General features: G+C 40.1%; 1 protein-coding gene across 1 annotated transcript; it reads left to right on the top strand.

Moving 5' to 3' along the window:
• The first annotated feature begins 420 nt into the window (after positions 1-420).
• Positions 421-17323, top strand: LOC115821190 (zinc finger protein 345). Its single transcript, XM_030784952.1, has 3 exons — positions 421-507; positions 4637-4712; positions 13968-17323. The coding sequence occupies exon 3, from the start codon at positions 14449-14451 to the stop codon at positions 16303-16305; it is 1857 nt and encodes a 618-aa protein (XP_030640812.1). The 5' UTR covers positions 421-507; positions 4637-4712; positions 13968-14448; the 3' UTR covers positions 16306-17323.
• The last annotated feature ends 999 nt before the right edge of the window (positions 17324-18322 follow it).

The raw sequence follows: 18322 nt of genomic DNA on the forward strand, positions 1-18322 counted from the left end.
CCCCCCCCCCCCCCGATCTAAGATAGCCATTCACAGCAGACAGTAGGCCTAGTTTGACAAATAGGTAGTCACATCATTGAATGACATGTGTCAATGTGTAAAAACTACTGGAAAAGATCTTCATTTATCATAAGGATAGTGTTTTGTATATCAGGCATAGGCCTATTTGTCTCAACAATTAGCAAATTAACTAGCACACTAGGTGTAACTTTTTGTTGTCATGACACTGACACCTCTTGCAAATTAATGATTAATGTCGCACAATTCAGTATTAATACAGAAGAATATCAATCTCTGCATTCTAAATCCTCAAAATAATTAAAGGTCGCTCTTTCCAAGAAGGGCTTTATTACTCCACCCCTCTCCGACTCCTCCCTTGAATGCTATGTAGTTACAATGCTAACATTAAAGACTGCTACTCGATTTGTTAACTTGTAAACTAGGTGTAGATGGTAAAATATAATAAAAGGCCGCGCGCACTGGAAACGCAACGGAAAACACATATTGGTGAGCATACAAAATACTGTATTAATGAAGCCCAAGAAGGTTGTGTAGCTGACGATAGCTGGGTACATGAAATGGATACAGTCTTTTGGAGTTAGCTATTTAGCTAATGTTGGCTAGAAAAAAATAGCCTCCTCACAACCTAGCAAGCTACAACCCTGGCAACTTTCATGCACGAAATCTAAACAGAGTTAATATACATATAGATATATATGTAGATTACAATTTGGATATACCACATAATGATGACGTTGGAGTGTCCGGTCCACTGCTTCTTAGAGAAATAGCCAGCTACGTCGTTTGGCAAACCAGCTACTTGCTAACCTACCGTTTCCATTCGGTCGTTTTGTTTTCCACCAGCTAGCGAACCATACAGTTAAAATGCACACTAGATTCTGTCGTATCAGATAAAATGACCATGCGTGTCCATTATCATGATCGATTTTGTAATAGCTGGGTAATTTAATGTTTCATGTATCCTGGGCATTTACGAGACATCCTGGCAGTTTAACCGAGTTTTAAAAGTTGACTTGATGTAAACATGGGTTTACTGTTCATATAACAAGCTAAATTTTTAGTGTCAAACATGTTTGATAAAGAGACGAACTAATCAAACGACTGTAAATAAAATACGACCTTGATAATCATGTACACCTTCCTAAAGAGCTCCTTTTTTTTCCACAGAATTCAGCATGTCATAGCGTATGTTACCTTAAACATAGCTGTCGACGTTACAAGTTATTATACTAGCCATATACCAGCTATATCACTTGCCATCACAAGTTACTGTAGCATGTATTATTATATTTTTTGGTGTCACAGTTGCATTATATGCAGCAGTCATTTTGCTCTTCTTAGTCTGTAAGCTGTATGAAATTCCCTCCTTTTAAATCTCAGAATCCTGGTTTTTGCACCATTAGTGATTTAAAAGTGATTTTGTGACAGAGGACAGGGTCAAGATGAATAGTGAGTGGTTGGGATACTTTGTTATGTTTGAATTTGAAACATATACACTGTTACAACACTTGTAAGTTTAGTGAGATGCTGTCCTGTCTTGAATTGTAATGTAACTTGTTCATGAAACATCTGCCAAGTACTAATAGTGTTTGAATTAAATTTCAGACTTAGTGTCTTTTTGAGAAAAGAGAGCCATTTTGACGCAGACTTACTTATTTGCTTGTTTAGGTATTTGTGTATTTACTCAGTTACTGGCACATCTCATGTAAATCAGTCATTTTCAGAATTAAACTCTCTATTCTCAACAACGTGGTCTGAGTTTCATGCACCAATGAATGAAAGTGAGGCCATTACTGAAGCACTTTTCAAATATATAGCCATTTCTCAATGTAGAGTGCATCAAGTACAAATTCCAGTTCTTGGGAGTTCGGGCTTGTTAGTTCAGTGTAGCTGACGAGGGCTGTGGGCTAGAGCTAGCTAGATCGGTCCGCTAGCAGATGTCACCTCTTCGAACATTTAGGGATTTGAAGGAGGTGCCATTGACCCATATTCGAATCTCTGAAATATTAATTTCTCACATGAATAATCTTAAAAACTACATTTGGTGACAGAACAACAGTCATAATATGAAACGTGCTACGTGCTAATGTCACATGCTAATTCAGCTGCCACCATTTGGGTGAAATGCATTCTGGGAAACTTAATCACACAAGTCACCTCCTGATGCATCCTTGATAAAACCCACGAATCGAGGACGCTTCTGGGTATTTGATCTGTACTTGGCTAGATGCAGATTTTGAATTGGAACAGTGCCGTTACTGATTGGACCGTTACTGATGACTTTTCACCAGTCCATGAGAACGCAAATTGAGAAACAGCTTATGTTGCTACAGTAGCTAGCACAGGTGATTTTATTCGGAAGGCATGCTCTCCCGAGGTATCCCTTTCTCGCTGAGATAAGCGTCTTTGTGCAGCGCTTTACTCCAAACGAAGCTCTTACATGCCAAAAAAGTTTTCTTTCACAGAAGCGTTGCACATGACACAACTGGAATCCATACATGATATATTGATAAGTGGATCACCAAAGTGGACTGCTTGTTTTAGCCCAGAAATGGGTTTTTACCAATTGTGCAAATACTGTGCAGGTTATACAGTAAGTTCAAGGGAGGAATGTCAATACATTCTATGTGTTAATGCCAATATCTCATCCTTTTTTGATACTTATGGCTTTTTTGAGTAAATTAAGTATGGCAGAAATTCACAGTGGTTGTACTAGTAACTAAAAATTACTGCTAAAGTGATCAAACAGCAGTGCTCATTTTAGGAGGTCATGCATGAAATGTTTCGTCATGAATAACATGTATTTGTATGAGCACTTTAGGTTAGTGCAGACATAAACTTTGACCGCTCAGCAAGTTCAACAGACTCTTGACTCATCCAAAAGATTACATCACTTGTTCTGGTTAATAATTAAAGCTTTTATTGTAGTGGGTTCCTGGCAAGCAGCCTAACATTAGCTTGCTTGTTGTGCTATGCTAGCTAATGTTAGGCAGATGAGAGAGGTTGGCTAGCCAGCAAGCCATCTTCTTGTCGTGTCAGAAGACTTGGCTGCTCAGTCAGCATTTAGGTATTATGGATATATCAGCTTCAGAAGTGAACACTGGCAGTAACCATTACTGACACCACCAGATCCTCCAGCAAACATTTGGTTCTTAGCATGCACATTACAGTGTGAATCATCATTACATATATGTTCAGTAGGGCCGTAAGGGTACATGTATTCATCCTGAACGGTCACTGTACAGACGTTACGATTCAGTGCACGCAGTTGTACGGAGAATACGCCGTAGCCTATGTGCAAAGATTGGTGAACGTAATGCAGAACCAAATTTCACAAGCGTGAGTCTCTCATTTCACTCTCTCATAGTTGGTTTCTTCTCTTCTCTCTACAATTTGGGATTGGATTGTGGTGCAAACATGTTACGACATAAGTTTTTTAGGACTTTATGTCCTTGTTTACCGATAGTTTGTGGTAAGAAACCTCATTTCTTAATGAGTAGTAGATGGCAATGCTGGCTGTCGATAGCCGAGAATTGGCTACATGCTGCTGTAGGCAGCCACGTGTAGTTGTGACGTCACAAACACACAAACTCAGAAAGGGCAGTAGAAAGGCTTGTATTCTTCACGTGGATCATATGGCTGTAGGAGGAGAACGCATGTTTTCATACTTTGACAATGTTTACATTGCACATTCATCTCAGTGAATTCAAAGGGGGAAGGAAAATCGTGATTTCCACACTATAGCACCTTGCACTACAGGTTGTACAAACTACCTCAGGGGGGACTGTACAACACTAGGTGGAACAAACTGCAACTTGCACTACTGTCTGTTCAAAATAAATGGAAAAAACCTAGCTTTCAGGGGTTTTGTTGCTTTTTTCCCCATGTACCAAACTTGTGCCGAACGGTGATGTCCTAACCGTGGTGTGAACCGAACCGTGACTTCTGCGTGCTGTTGCACCCTAATGTTCAGGTTTCTGTTTTAAGGCAAAATCAGCAACTGACATCTAGCGTTAGCTATCAGTGTAACAAAGTTAAATACTAACTTATTGTCAACTCTTTTGTCCAAAACTGTGCTTTAAATAGTATTTACTTCATAGTCCCCAGAATAATGGGATACCATTAACTTTGAGACCTGGCTATTTGGGTTGTTGTCATCACTCTTGGTATTGTTGCTTGTAAAAACATTATCCTAGAATTAGCACACAGCTACAGAAAATGAACACCGTTCTCTACCTGTTCCTCGAAGACTACACAGAAATTGATCTAATTAAGGCTCGACACCTTGACTATTGCTTCTCCAGGTCTCAGAAGTTGCAGGCTGCACTCTATAACTGCAGTTCCATAGTAAGCCTTACCATAGAAAACAGTTTTTTCAGTTTTGTGGGTTTTGTGTAAAGATGTTTGAGACTGTTATAACTTCAGCCTACCTATTTACGCACAGAAATGAAAGTCTGGTTATGACCCTTGGTATGCTCAAAGTTGCATGTGGCTGTCAGAGCCTGAGAAGTTTCTGTTGCCTGTCACTTCTTTTCAGTATTGTTTTTCAAGACTGTTGACATCTGTTAGCCACAAATTCAGTCTTGATGACGTGGTTTCTTCCTTTGTTTTGCAGGTCCTGTGCTAAATCTCTGTTGTCTGAGTCAGCTGATACTTTTGAAGCAAATGGGGAAACTATATGCTTCTGTGAGGTAGGTTTTTGTGGATGGGAGGTTTCAACTTTCCATTCTAAGTAAGAATGACCAGTTGCAAGTATAAAAAGTTAACATCCTCTTCGAGAGATGTACCATTCATACACTTTTCAATTGCTGATTCTAGTTCAGTGTAGATAACACCTTATTAGTAACTTGCCAAATGGCCACCTAGTGAAAGTATGCTTGGACAAGTTTTAGAGCTGGGGTGTCAAAATCCAGTTCTGGAGGGGTGAGGTCCAGCTGCTTTTTGTTTTACCTCTGAATTATGTGCTGACTAGTGCATCTGCTCTTCAGCTAATCAGAAATCATATGTAATTTCTTGACAAGAAAAGCAGCAGCACCTTGACCCTCCAGGGCTAGATTTTGACAACTCTGCTTTATAGATAAGTTGCGCATGTATCACCAGAATGTTTCCAGCCCAACCATGCTTGCTTTCATCATAACGGGCCCAAATCAAGATGCTTTGCCTGAAGGGTTATTCCTTCTTGTGATGTAACTTGAAAATTGACCTCATTTTAATGGTTTTGTGAAGGAGATGACAAAGGAGAGGCAGCTAAATTGGATGAAAGGATATGACATGGGGCATTTAGTGTCGGCAAAAATTTGAATTTAAACCCCTCAAATCTTTTTCAGTCCAAATGAATTGAAAGGAATTCTCATTACAGCATCTGTAGATCACATATGAACTCAATGTTGTTTTTCAATGCATATAGAGGATATAATGCAGCCTGTATCAGATCATTTCAATAACATCCTGCTAATAAGCAATCTGTATTTATGAGTTGTGGCAGTTATATACCTGTGCTATTAGGGAGGCTACATTGGTAATAGTTGTGAAGAGGTTGTATGGGTGTCCCAATATTGGTGCTTTATCATTTTAACAGTAGGAGCTCATAAAACTCTGTGACGGATTTGCATGTTCAAACCTTTGACTAGCTTTTAGTGTTTATCAAACATTTAAAATTCAAAAAGTCTTCAAACCTCAAATTTATCCTGACAGGATAATAATATGCACCCCTCATAAAGGTATCCAAGTAAGGTGCTAAAACAAACATGAGAATCCATTAAAGATATAAAAGTGACTTTATATTATTTGCTTAACTCAGAGTGTCTATAGTTACATCCTGAGTTCTTGAAAAAAAAAACAACAACATCACATTACTGATGCCTTGCAATGCATTTTTCTTCATATGTCACCCATTTAAGTACTGCTACAACCTGGCCAATCTTGGTGAAACATGTATGATGTCTGTTTTTGCCTAGTGTTCAGATTCAGGATAAAATATTGAATATCCAGGCACAACTTTTCAAGTCTGATTTGGGTTGACAGTTTTGAGACTGGACCTGAATGGTTTAAAAATTTATTGTAGAACCCCATTGTATCTCCTGATAGTTAAACTGTTACATTGCCTGGAGCTAGCTAGATGTTGATGTTCATGGTGAGTGACATCCAGTGCATGACTGGGAAGAGTAAAAATGTCGCGTGAACAAGCCCTACCTGAGATTTACAAGGAGGTCTCAATATACACTGGTGAGGTGTCCACGCTTTAGCACACCTGTGACACCTGCACAAGAACATCACTCCCAGTTCAGTACACCGATATATACTCTCATTTCACTCTCTCCGAATCCATTGAATGTCTGGTACTTGTGAAACCTCACAGAATCATATCATAGCACTGGGGTAGTTCATGTATTGCGTTGTTAGTTCTGATTCATGTGATTGCTTAGATGTTTGGTTTTTATTTTTCAGTTTGACTGCATGCGGGAAGTAGCTGAAGCATATTCCTAAAGACAAAATGGGTTTAAATCCCTAAGATCTCTTAATAAAAAAAGTTCAAACAGTTATTTTTTTCTCTGAACGTTGATTGTCCATTGTGAGGCATCTCATCATACTCTGTCTTCAGTAAGGTTAAGCACGCTCCATAGAGCTTATACACACAGTATTATGCTGCATGACAGTGAAAAGAAGACTGATCTGAAGTTATAGTATATCAAGGTTGCAGTGTTTTAGGTATGAAACAGAACTCTTAGATATGAGATCCTTAAAAATGAAATGGTAACAAATTTTGCAACTATGTTCTCTCAGTCAGAAATGGTAGTTTTCTTAAGGTAAGTGCATCCAGTATGCTTTGTTTCTCGTAATATGTGGTTACTTTGCTAGGTTCGCAATCACATAGTCCAATAATACCAGGTGAGCCATTGTGTTTGTAGTTTCACACAAATAGATTAGTTTCATACAGTACTCTTTGCAAATTGCACCTTCCTCCCAGACAAAATCAGTCATGAACTGAAGCAAAGAAACCATTTCTTAGTCTTTACATTCAAGATGCAGTTGTTTTAACATTGTGCAGCCTGTAATATTTTAGAAAAGTAAAATATACATTGCTTTTGGTCCAGTTTGTCAGAAGGAAAAGTCTATGCAAATGGAAGATATAAAAGTCTGCATGTGTAGCATAGCCTGAGGTGTAGTGGTACACTTGTTTTTCAGCCCAGTCTGGAGTTCCCAATCACTCAAGTAGGTCTTGCCCTCAAATGCTTTCTGTAAAGTTATGTGTGGTTGGCTCCTCTGCGTGTGAAGTAAACCGCTGCATCTTTACTCTCTATAAGCAGCTAGCCTTATTGTGCAGTGAGTTCTGCAAGTTGTAGGTGCCTCCGTGGACGGATTATCATGACCACGGGCCCTGGACACAAACTCACCACAGGCCCTTACCTACGCACGCAAATAGTACGTGCGCACTTCGTGTACCCTCCTCAAGCACACAGAGTTTGGTTGCACAATATTACGGGGCAACCCACAACCACTCAGTCACTCACTATCTAAGCTGCTTCTCCCAATTAGGGTCACAGGGGGTGCTGGAGCCTATCCCAGCGCTCATAGGGTGGAAGGCGGGGAAACACCCTGGACAGGTTGCCAGTCCATTGGAGAGCAGACACACAGACAAACACACTCACACACACATTCATACTGCCCCAACCCACAACCATACAGCATGAATTACTTTGCAATTATAAATGTTATTTTGGCATGTTAAAATACTGCCATTTTAGATCTGTTTTGTTCTACACTTGCCATGTACAGCACAGTATATACATCTTTAGGAGTCAAACACACACCTTAATTTAAATAAAACTGCAATATCCTACCTAAACCAGTGGCTTTCTTCTGGCCTTCTCTGAAGCAAAGTCATTGATCCAGTCGTCAAAGCCCAACTTCTGGACAGGTTTCAATTCAGTGGCCAGGGGTGACAGCATGCTTAGGCGCCTCTGTGTCATTCTTGTCCTTATTTCATTTTTTGGTGAAAAATGTTGAAATAAAGGGTATTTGTTGCACCAAAGTGGCATCTTTAGCTTCTTTTTCTTTTTTGAGTTTACGCTTTGCCGACACGCTAAGCGCGTTTCTCCTTGTCGACCACAAAATTGACATTTGACCTATAGTCTACGTCATTACAACATTATGTGATTTAATGAGCTAATTTACAAAACATTCAAACAATTTCATAATCATATGGCATTTTCAAAATCACATTTACTCCAATATTTTAAAAACAAAAATACTGTACTCATTAAAATAAAGGGATAATACAGCCTCTTCCTGACTTACGGCGGAGTAACACAATGCGTGCTTATTCCAGTTTAGCCCAGGGTGCATGTAATGGGGTGTCGTCAATAAATGTCGAACTCACGCGGTTTAAGTCAAGTCTCTGGATATTCATTATGTGATTGTGCAGCAATCATATATTGTTCTTCCATCCCTAGTGGTAGGACGTATTATTATTATTATTTTTATTCTGCTCATTTTTCGAACCCGTTTCTACTCCCACAGTTTTCATGATATCAATTCCAGTGCAGCGGTAACAGGTCCATCCTGATTTGAAGTAGTGTGTTTGTATACAGCTAATTGATCGGTCCACTTTTTTTTTTAATTGCCATTTTTAATTGCTTATTTTCCATTTTAAAATGAATAGGGAAAGTTTTAGGCCCAAATGATACAACGAGGGATTGCACACAGCGGCAGTCGATAGTTGGATTTAAGATTAATATTAAATCTCCATGAGAGCATTGTGAGCCATTGTGTTTGTAGTTTCACACAAATAGATTAGTTTCATACAGTACTCTTTGCAAATTGCACCTTCCTCCCAGACAAAATCAGTCATGAACTGAAGCAAAGAAACCATTTCTTAGTCTTTACATTCAAGATGCAGTTGTTTTAACATTGTGCAGCCTGTAATATTTTAGAAAAGTAAAATATACATTGCTTTTGGTCCAGTTTGTCAGAAGGAAAAGTCTATGCAAATGGAAGATATAAAAGTCTGCATGTGTAGCATAGCCTGAGGTGTAGTGGTACACTTGTTTTTCAGCCCAGTCTGGAGTTCCCAATCACTCAAGTAGGTCTTGCCCTCAAATGCTTTCTGTAAAGTTATGTGTGGTTGGCTCCTCTGCGTGTGAAGTAAACCGCTGCATCTTTACTCTCTATAAGCAGCTAGCCTTATTGTGCAGTGAGTTCTGCAAGTTGTAGGTGCCTCCGTGGACGGATTATCATGACCACGGGCCCTGGACACAAACTCACCACAGGCCCTTACCTACGCACGCAAATAGTACGTGCGCACTTCGTGTACCCTCCTCAAGCACACAGAGTTTGGTTGCACAATATTACGGGGCAACCCACAACCACTCAGTCACTCACTATCTAAGCTGCTTCTCCCAATTAGGGTCACAGGGGGTGCTGGAGCCTATCCCAGCGCTCATAGGGTGGAAGGCGGGGAAACACCCTGGACAGGTTGCCAGTCCATTGGAGAGCAGACACACAGACAAACACACTCACACACACATTCATACTGCCCCAACCCACAACCATACAGCATGAATTACTTTGCAATTATAAATGTTATTTTGGCATGTTAAAATACTGCCATTTTAGATCTGTTTTGTTCTACACTTGCCATGTACAGCACAGTATATACATCTTTAGGAGTCAAACACACACCTTAATTTAAATAAAACTGCAATATCCTACCTAAACCAGTGGCTTTCTTCTGGCCTTCTCTGAAGCAAAGTCATTGATCCAGTCGTCAAAGCCCAACTTCTGGACAGGTTTCAATTCAGTGGCCAGGGGTGACAGCATGCTTAGGCGCCTCTGTGTCATTCTTGTCCTTATTTCATTTTTTGGTGAAAAATGTTGAAATAAAGGGTATTTGTTGCACCAAAGTGGCATCTTTAGCTTCTTTTTCTTTTTTGAGTTTACGCTTTGCCGACACGCTAAGCGCGTTTCTCCTTGTCGACCACAAAATTGACATTTGACCTATAGTCTACGTCATTACAACATTATGTGATTTAATGAGCTAATTTACAAAACATTCAAACAATTTCATAATCATATGGCATTTTCAAAATCACATTTACTCCAATATTTTAAAAACAAAAATACTGTACTCATTAAAATAAAGGGATAATACAGCCTCTTCCTGACTTACGGCGGAGTAACACAATGCGTGCTTATTCCAGTTTAGCCCAGGGTGCATGTAATGGGGTGTCGTCAATAAATGTCGAACTCACGCGGTTTAAGTCAAGTCTCTGGATATTCATTATGTGATTGTGCAGCAATCATATATTGTTCTTCCATCCCTAGTGGTAGGACGTATTATTATTATTATTTTTATTCTGCTCATTTTTCGAACCCGTTTCTACTCCCACAGTTTTCATGATATCAATTCCAGTGCAGCGGTAACAGGTCCATCCTGATTTGAAGTAGTGTGTTTGTATACAGCTAATTGATCGGTCCACTTTTTTTTTTAATTGCCATTTTTAATTGCTTATTTTCCATTTTAAAATGAATAGGGAAAGTTTTAGGCCCAAATGATACAACGAGGGATTGCACACAGCGGCAGTCGATAGTTGGATTTAAGATTAATATTAAATCTCCATGAGAGCACATACACACTGTGAGCAGTGAATTTGACCTCTGCATTTAACCCATCCTTGCACACCAGTAGTGTGCAAGCACACACACACAGTGCTAACAGCTGTGTGCGTACGATAGCGACCGTCAGACGATATCCCAGCATTGTGTACATCACAGCATCTCTCTCAGTCCTTGCTCTCAGTTGCCATACGACTTCTACATGCCACGCTAACATTCATCTGAATTGCATCCATTTTGAGATACAATCAGTCAGTCAGAACTGTAATAAATCTTAGGGCCAAAGGCCCCCATTGGCTCCAGGGCCCTGGGCACATGCCTACTTTGCCCATGTGGTAATCCGTCTATGGGTGCCTCACCATTAGTGATTGCCAGTGAACAGCGATAGGGAGTATGACCCTGGCCACAGTTTGCAGGTGGAGCCCAGCTGGTATTTGAACCCTGAATCCCAGGTTTAGAACATATCTCTGCCCTAACTACAAACAGCCAAAGTATGTAGAAGCTCATTGGCAGGGTGCCTGGCATTATGGCTTGAAATGCACTCCACAGGTCCTTAGTTTTGTCAGAAATGTGGTATACATTGAGGTTTTAACAGAGTGAAGTCCATTAAAAAACTTGTAGGTGAAGTTTTAACCTGATCTCCCAAATATCACATGGTATAATGGTTGTAAGGGTTGTGGAGTCACTGAGAATAGTAGTTACATTTTTCATTTTGTTGCATCATTTCCTGAGAAATCCTCGCTGTACACTGAAGAGTGTTTCCCAGGTTAAGAGAGGGAAAAACTAGCCATAAACTGACTCGAGGAATGCTGGTCTACAGTATAGTTAGGGACCTTGTGAAAGACCAATCCCATCTGACTGCCCACTCCATGGAGTAAATCAAGATTTCATTCACATGATCGAAGCATTTACTATACTAATATGACAGTAAAAAGTAGCGAATGTAAGATTCCAGTTTGGGGTGCTATGGGACACAAATACCCCTTTTCCACTGCCGCGGTGCCCAATCGAGCACCGGGGCCGCGCTTTTCCACTGACAAAATACTGGTGCCGGAGCCGGAAAGCTGGCACCGACACGGCACCACAGAATTGCTGGTCTCAAAAGTTGGAACCGTTGGTCAGAGGCTATGCAAATAAAAACCACACGATAACCAATCAGTTCAGCGTTTGATGTGTTTGGGACGTGACGTTCTTTAGAGAGGCGGGAGTAACAAAAACATCTGACCAAGTAGCGGTAGGCTAAAGGATATTTGTAGCATGAAAATATGTATATGATTAAAAGATGTATGAGCAACAATTTGTGTCTACATCAATACGGGCTGTTGTTTACATGTTACATGAACGTAGTCGGACCCAGAGTGGTAGAAAAAGACACGCTTTTCTCTCGACTCTGGCTGGTGCAAATAAACCACTGCATGCAGACCTTCATTTAAAAACTCGTTTTAACTTTTGAGCTAGGTGACAGATTTACTATTTTCATGAATTTTGCCCAAAGAGCGAAAAGTTATGGCACAAAATTCGTGAGGTGTTTCGCTGTGTGGAAGCCTAGCATAAAAGTAAATTTATAAAGAGCAAGCAGATGCGTTCTGTCCGACATTATTTTTTCCCCACGGAAATTACGCAAACTTTCGCTATGTAGCGTTCGGTTCCCAAACCAGTGGAAATGCGGGCCGGTTCTCAAAAGGCACCAAGGCAGCACTGGCTCCGCACCGGCACGGGCACGGGCACCAGCACCGTCCTAGTGGAAAAGAGACAAAAGTTCATGGTTCATTTTGTACTGTGTGGTCCACCATTTAATATGATGAATAACAAATTTGTTTGACAAATGAATGGAAGATCCTTAAGGTAACTTGCTAGCTAACGATAGCTATCTCTCGGAAGCATCTGATAGCTTTTGACCGAGATCATGCTATCAACAAATGATACTCCATTTTAGAGTAAATGATGTGTAGCCTGCTACCTTCTGAGAGCTGAAGTCCTTACTTGCAAAAAAAGAAAAAAAAACAGTTTTTCCTTGTATGTTATAGTCAGTGTTAGAATTATATCTCTAGGTGTATAGGTGTATTGGTGTATAGTTTTATATGTTGCATTGATCTTTCCTCTATGGAAAATACATACCAAACAGCAAGTCCCACACCCAGCTGTTTGGTTTGAATAAATGTACTGTTACACACCTAATTCTAAATCCAATTTTTTGAGATTGCAAAATCTTGCTTAAAGGCTGAACAAAGCTTAGACAGTGAGTTATGAGAGAATCGTCTAAATATATTGCCAAAGCAGTAATTATGACAGTCCTGGCCCTTGTCACCAAAAAATGTTCCTAAGCATTGAACTACTATGTAAAACTAGCGAAAAGACGTTCGCCCACCACCGCAGTCCTGGGTTCGAATCCAGGCCTCTGCTTCAGGCTTGCCCAGGCTTTCATACCAGCACGGTTTGCTGTATTTGCGGATGGGAAGCCAGTAGATGATCAAATCCCATGTTGCTGCAATAGCACCTCCCATTGAATGGTTATGGAGCCAGATTAGCAGCAGGTGGATCTGGGAAGCATAGTTTGAACCTCTGTACACATCATGGCTTTTGATGAAAAGAGGCTGTTGGGGATACAGGGTAGCCTGTGACCCTCTGGCTAGTGTGTGGATTGTGCAAGTAGTGAGGAAAGGAGGTGCATGCAACAACTATATTGAATGAAAAAGGGCAACAAATTTTTATTCTTAAGGGAGTCTGGGATCTTCTTGGGTGGGTTAGGGGCCTGAGTCCCTCTCGCTGCAATTTGACACAGTATGAGTAGGGTGGCTATGGAGTTGTGGATTGTACAAATTTCTCTCTCTTCCAAGCACAGTGTTTCAAATGATGTTGCCATGCAGTGAACAATGAGGGATGGAGCTATACATAAAATTCCTTCATTGTGAGTGGTTTCATTCGTGCATGTTGTATCACCTCATGCTCTCAAGTTGACTGAGAGACTTAGCAGCATGGGTAATTCCACACTGCAAACCAAAATAAGTATTTGTTTTTGGAACTTTGCAAAGATGTAACCAAATGATACCTAAGCTGACAAAACAAGATGTAAATGCTCTTTTAAAGAAGTCCACTCTCAGATTCTAAAGTAACATATATTTGAATATATTTGATAACCTTGAATATCTGGCTGCAGAGAAATGGTGCTTTGCTGCTGATATCCACTGATGATGTTCACCAACTGAAGATTGAACCCCAAATTGAATGTGTTTAATGTGTTTGAACAAGGTATTGACACTTAGACTCCTCTACCAAACCTATCACAAAGAAGCTCTAATCCTGATCAACATTTCTTCTGTGCTGTATTTCAGATGCTGGTGTCAAGGCCATGACGACAAGCTGGAACAAGAAAAACTGTGTTAACAAGTTATGGTTAATCATTTCAAATACAGATGCCATCTCATCCATGGATGTGGCTTCCTTGATCAAGGATATTATGGAGGAAATTTGCAGATATCCTTTAAAGAAGCTGAATGAATAGACTCTTTGCAATCTCAAAGCCTTACAAACAATGAACATAATAGGTATGACCCATCTGCTGATTGCTTAAGACTGTCTTAAATCAGTTAAATTAGCTGCTCAAGTGATTTGTGTGCCAGCATTTCCATAGCATTAGCTCCTTGAAGCAGAGTGATTTCCATAACATTTGCATTCTGCTTAATAATTCTGAGTTGTAGTCCATTGGACCAAGTTGCCTGTGGTATCATTAAGATTAGTTTCATTAAGAGTTTCTTAAAAGTAGAAATTTAGCCTGCCAAGGTTTGTTCAGCAAGAGAGACGATTGTTTTCAATATGTCCTACTCTTTAGTTGATTTTACTTGTTCTCAAGAGTCTGCTGGAGGTGGAGATGCCTTTATCTGCACAGAATGTGGTGAAGGATTTGGCCATTACACAAAATTGGTAAATCACATGGCCATGCATGGATCTTTGGATTCCTTCCCCTTTAATGGATCAACCAATGGTAATAGTTCTGATGTACCCATTGAGTTAGCCCTCCATGAAAATGGAACACTAACAGTTGTGGACAAATCTGCACTATCAAATTTCTCCTTTTTATTTGGAAAACCTTCACCAAATGTGCCTTGGTGGCATGAATCCTCATCTTATCGGGAGTGTTTTTCCCCAGTGAAGACAGCAGAAAAAGACCGCACCCTTTATAAATGTGAGCAATGTGGCCAAGCATTCAAAAGCAAGTTGAGTTTACAACAGCATCAGCAGTACCGTTCTCTTGAGCAAGGGTTTAAATGCACCCTGTGCTGCAAGGTCTTTAATGACCGACAAGGTCTACGTGAGCACCTTCAAAGTCATGCCCATGAACGGTTCTATAGCTGTGGTCACTGTGGGAAACGATTTCTAAAACAAGAGACTTTACACACTCACCAAAAAGAATGGCATGGATCTTTTGGGTCCAAGAGTAAACTTGAGTATCATCAAGAAAACAGTATTGACAAGTCTTATCCTTGCAAAAAGTGTGGACTACGATTCTTCTGGTTGTCTGATTTGCAGAGCCATCTAATCAGTCATTCCCATATCACGCAGCTATCTGCTGAAACCACACCACGTTCTCAAAAACATGAGAAAATTAATGTGAGGGAACGTAAAAATGCCATATGTTCTCAGGGAAGTTATTCTGAGAGAAGTTATCGCTGTGGTATCTGTGGGGATCGCTTCCATCAGTTGACAGACCTAAAGAAACATCATCTTACTCATGAAAGTGAAGAAGGAAAGAATGACGACGATGATGGTGACAGTGATGATGATGTTGATGATGATGAGGAAGAAGAATTACCCAGATCACAACGGGTTAGGCGGAGCAGTGTCTATGGTAATGCCCGTCCCATATCACCAAAAGGCCAAATGCAACGAATAGATCCATCCAGACCAATCAGAGGTAGGCCACCACGTAGCAGACATAACTATGGAAAAAAAGTTTACCCATGCAAACATTGCCATCGAGTATTTGTGCACTCTAGCAGTTTATCTCGTCATATGCGATATCACAAGGGAACTCTTCATACATGTGTTTATTGTGGGAGACGCTTTCCACAACGCTGTGATGTCAGAAGGCATGTAATTATGTATCACGGGTCAGAATTGGCAGAACCTCAGCCTACGATTGAGAATGAAGTGGCAGAGAGTAGAAATGCAGGGAAGGAAACTGATGAGAAGAGCATTGAGGTTGAGGAAGAAAATCATGAAGGCGAAGAGGAGCAGTCCTCAGATAACAAAGAAGTATCTTCTCTGAAGTCACGTGGGACATACAAATGTCGAGACTGTTTCAGAGTTTTTGGACTCCTCAGTGTTTATCAGCGACATGTACGTTACCACAAGAGAGAACCAGCACGTCAGTTGCACAGGTGTCCTCACTGTCCATGCCGCTTCTCATTCCGGTCTGCTCTTGAGCGCCATCTAGAAAATCATGAAAAAGAGGCCTCTGGAGAAATTGTAAAGAAAAGGTCTCCAGCTGTTAATGCCAGTATTGATGATAACTTGGAACACGAAGAGGAGGAAACTGAGGATGAAGATAATGAATCAGGTGTGGAAACAAAAGAAAATGGGTCATCTGCAGTATTGTATGAATGCACAGAATGCACCCAGACATTCTCTTGCCTTCAAACTTTCCTGCAACACCAGAGTGCTCATGGATGAGACAACTTTGGATAACATTCATGCCAAACTGTTGATAAGTCAAGTTGTAAATTTTGTTGAGTTATCTTGTCTGATCTCTAAGAGAATGTTTCCTTCTTTGATAAAAATTAATTGAGGAACATGTGTAATTGATAACTTCATAGTGCTAGTTTACCAGCACAGATTCTGTTCAGTAGCATCCCACTCAGCTATACAAGTTCAGTGCCCCACTAGTATATTGAAATGCCCCAAGTTCAGCTGCCACTCAGATCTATGTTTTATTTCTTTATTTGATTTTATTTTTTTGCATAAATTCTCCCTTGTATTGTGCATGTGTAACCCCTCATAAGGAAGTCAGCTTGAAGTCAGACATCTCTGCCTTATTTACACATGGGAAGAGCAACTAGATGATTGTTAGCGCTTATGCACGATAATGGAGCATTAGTAAGCTTTCTAAAGTTCTCGAAATATTTCAATCACACCCTCTCAAGGCCCACTTCCTGTTGATACATCATTTTGCATTTTGGAATCTTTTTTGGATGAGTCTTTGATTGCAGTCCATTTAGTTCAAGCAGCTGTGGCAGTGTTCATAGTTCAGAATATCATGACTACAAAATTTGTTTATTGCTTTTTGGTCAAAACCATGATATGCTCCTTACCTCACCAAACAGCACACCGCTGGAAAAATGTGGTTGTAAACTGTATGTTTCAACCTTGTCAGTGCTGGGAGTGAGGGTTCTGAGCAAGTGGCTATTTATGGATTCACTTGTTTGTAGCTTTTTCAGGACTGCAGTTTATTCTGCATATAAGTATTGTTTTCTCTCTTTTGCCTGCAGTTAACACTGGATAAAGCCCTGTTTGATGAAACACTGAATGAGTTACTCTTGATGAGAGAACTATTTTAGAGTTTTAGGCATTAAAAATCTGAATGGGTTTTCTGTTATGGGAACGAAAACCTAAAAATGGGTTTCCCGATGTTTCAGTATTGCCACACTTTGTGTACTCACTCCCTAGCCTTCATTTCTCAAGAACTTGACTACTTGAAAAATAATTGTTGTTGTAGTGGAGTTTTATTTTCTTTTGTCATTGAAAGAAGTGGCACAAAATGACATCCTGCTTCTGTACTTTTAATAAACATGCTGTTGCAGGTTCATTTGGTTCACTTTGATTTATTATTTTCAAACATCCATTGGTGAAAAATTGAGTCTTTTAAGAAATTGTTTCACCCCCCCCCCCAAAAAAAAAAAACACATATGGAAGACCTCAGAAAGACCTTTTTTGATGAGTAGACTACTATTTTGTCAGCCCCTCGAGTTCCAGTTCAAGTTTTTTGTTTTTTGTTTTGGATTGTCCAAGAATGTAATTTATTGATGGGACCAATAAAACTTAGAAACTTAAAGACTGAATGTAGGTGAGGTCAGAGGTGACATGAATCAGTCCACCCTGACTCAATCATTTGTGCCTAAGGTGCATGCTCTGTAGACTGAGGTGAATGGAAAGCCTTCAGCCCTTGTGGCAGTTGTGGACCCAGTGTGAAATAAAACAGGATTTGGTACAAAGTATTCATTATATAAATGAGTTATGGGGAAATGATCGTGTGAATGAGCCTTAAGCAGGTATTACCTGCTTTAGGCAAGGTGTTGATGTATAGTTGTCCAAAAGCTACTTGCAACTGCCTTTTACCAATATTATCTACTTCATTAAGTGCCATGATGCTGTCTGCATTGCTGTGCAAATGTGGACATTGTGTGGAGTTTTTGCTGTGCAACATTTGCCTGTTGTGCTCAGGAGCCTCAGGGAGCAGAACTAGCCAAATTTCTCTGGGTGGGTGAAACAGTGTTATCCCTTTCACTTTTGATGAAAAGCAAAGCTTTTAATCAGACAGAACCAACCAATGGCAAGGTCCTGGCCATGCACCGCATTGATATTTTGTGAACAAAAAAAATGCATTTGCAGAGTTTCCATGCATCGGGAAAAGTGCATGCTATTTTTCACTGTCCTACGTTGATGGTTATGTTATGCACTGAAATGTCTACTT

Source organism: Chanos chanos, chromosome 9, assembly GCF_902362185.1.
Source record: "Chanos chanos chromosome 9, fChaCha1.1, whole genome shotgun sequence".
Lineage (NCBI taxonomy): Eukaryota > Metazoa > Chordata > Actinopteri > Gonorynchiformes > Chanidae > Chanos > Chanos chanos.

What these genes read in the sequence shown, in the direction of transcription:
- LOC115821190 (XM_030784952.1), top strand. Translation starts at nt 14,449, where the DNA reads ATGTCCTACTCTTTAGTTGATTTTACTTGTTCTCAAGAGTCTGCTGGA.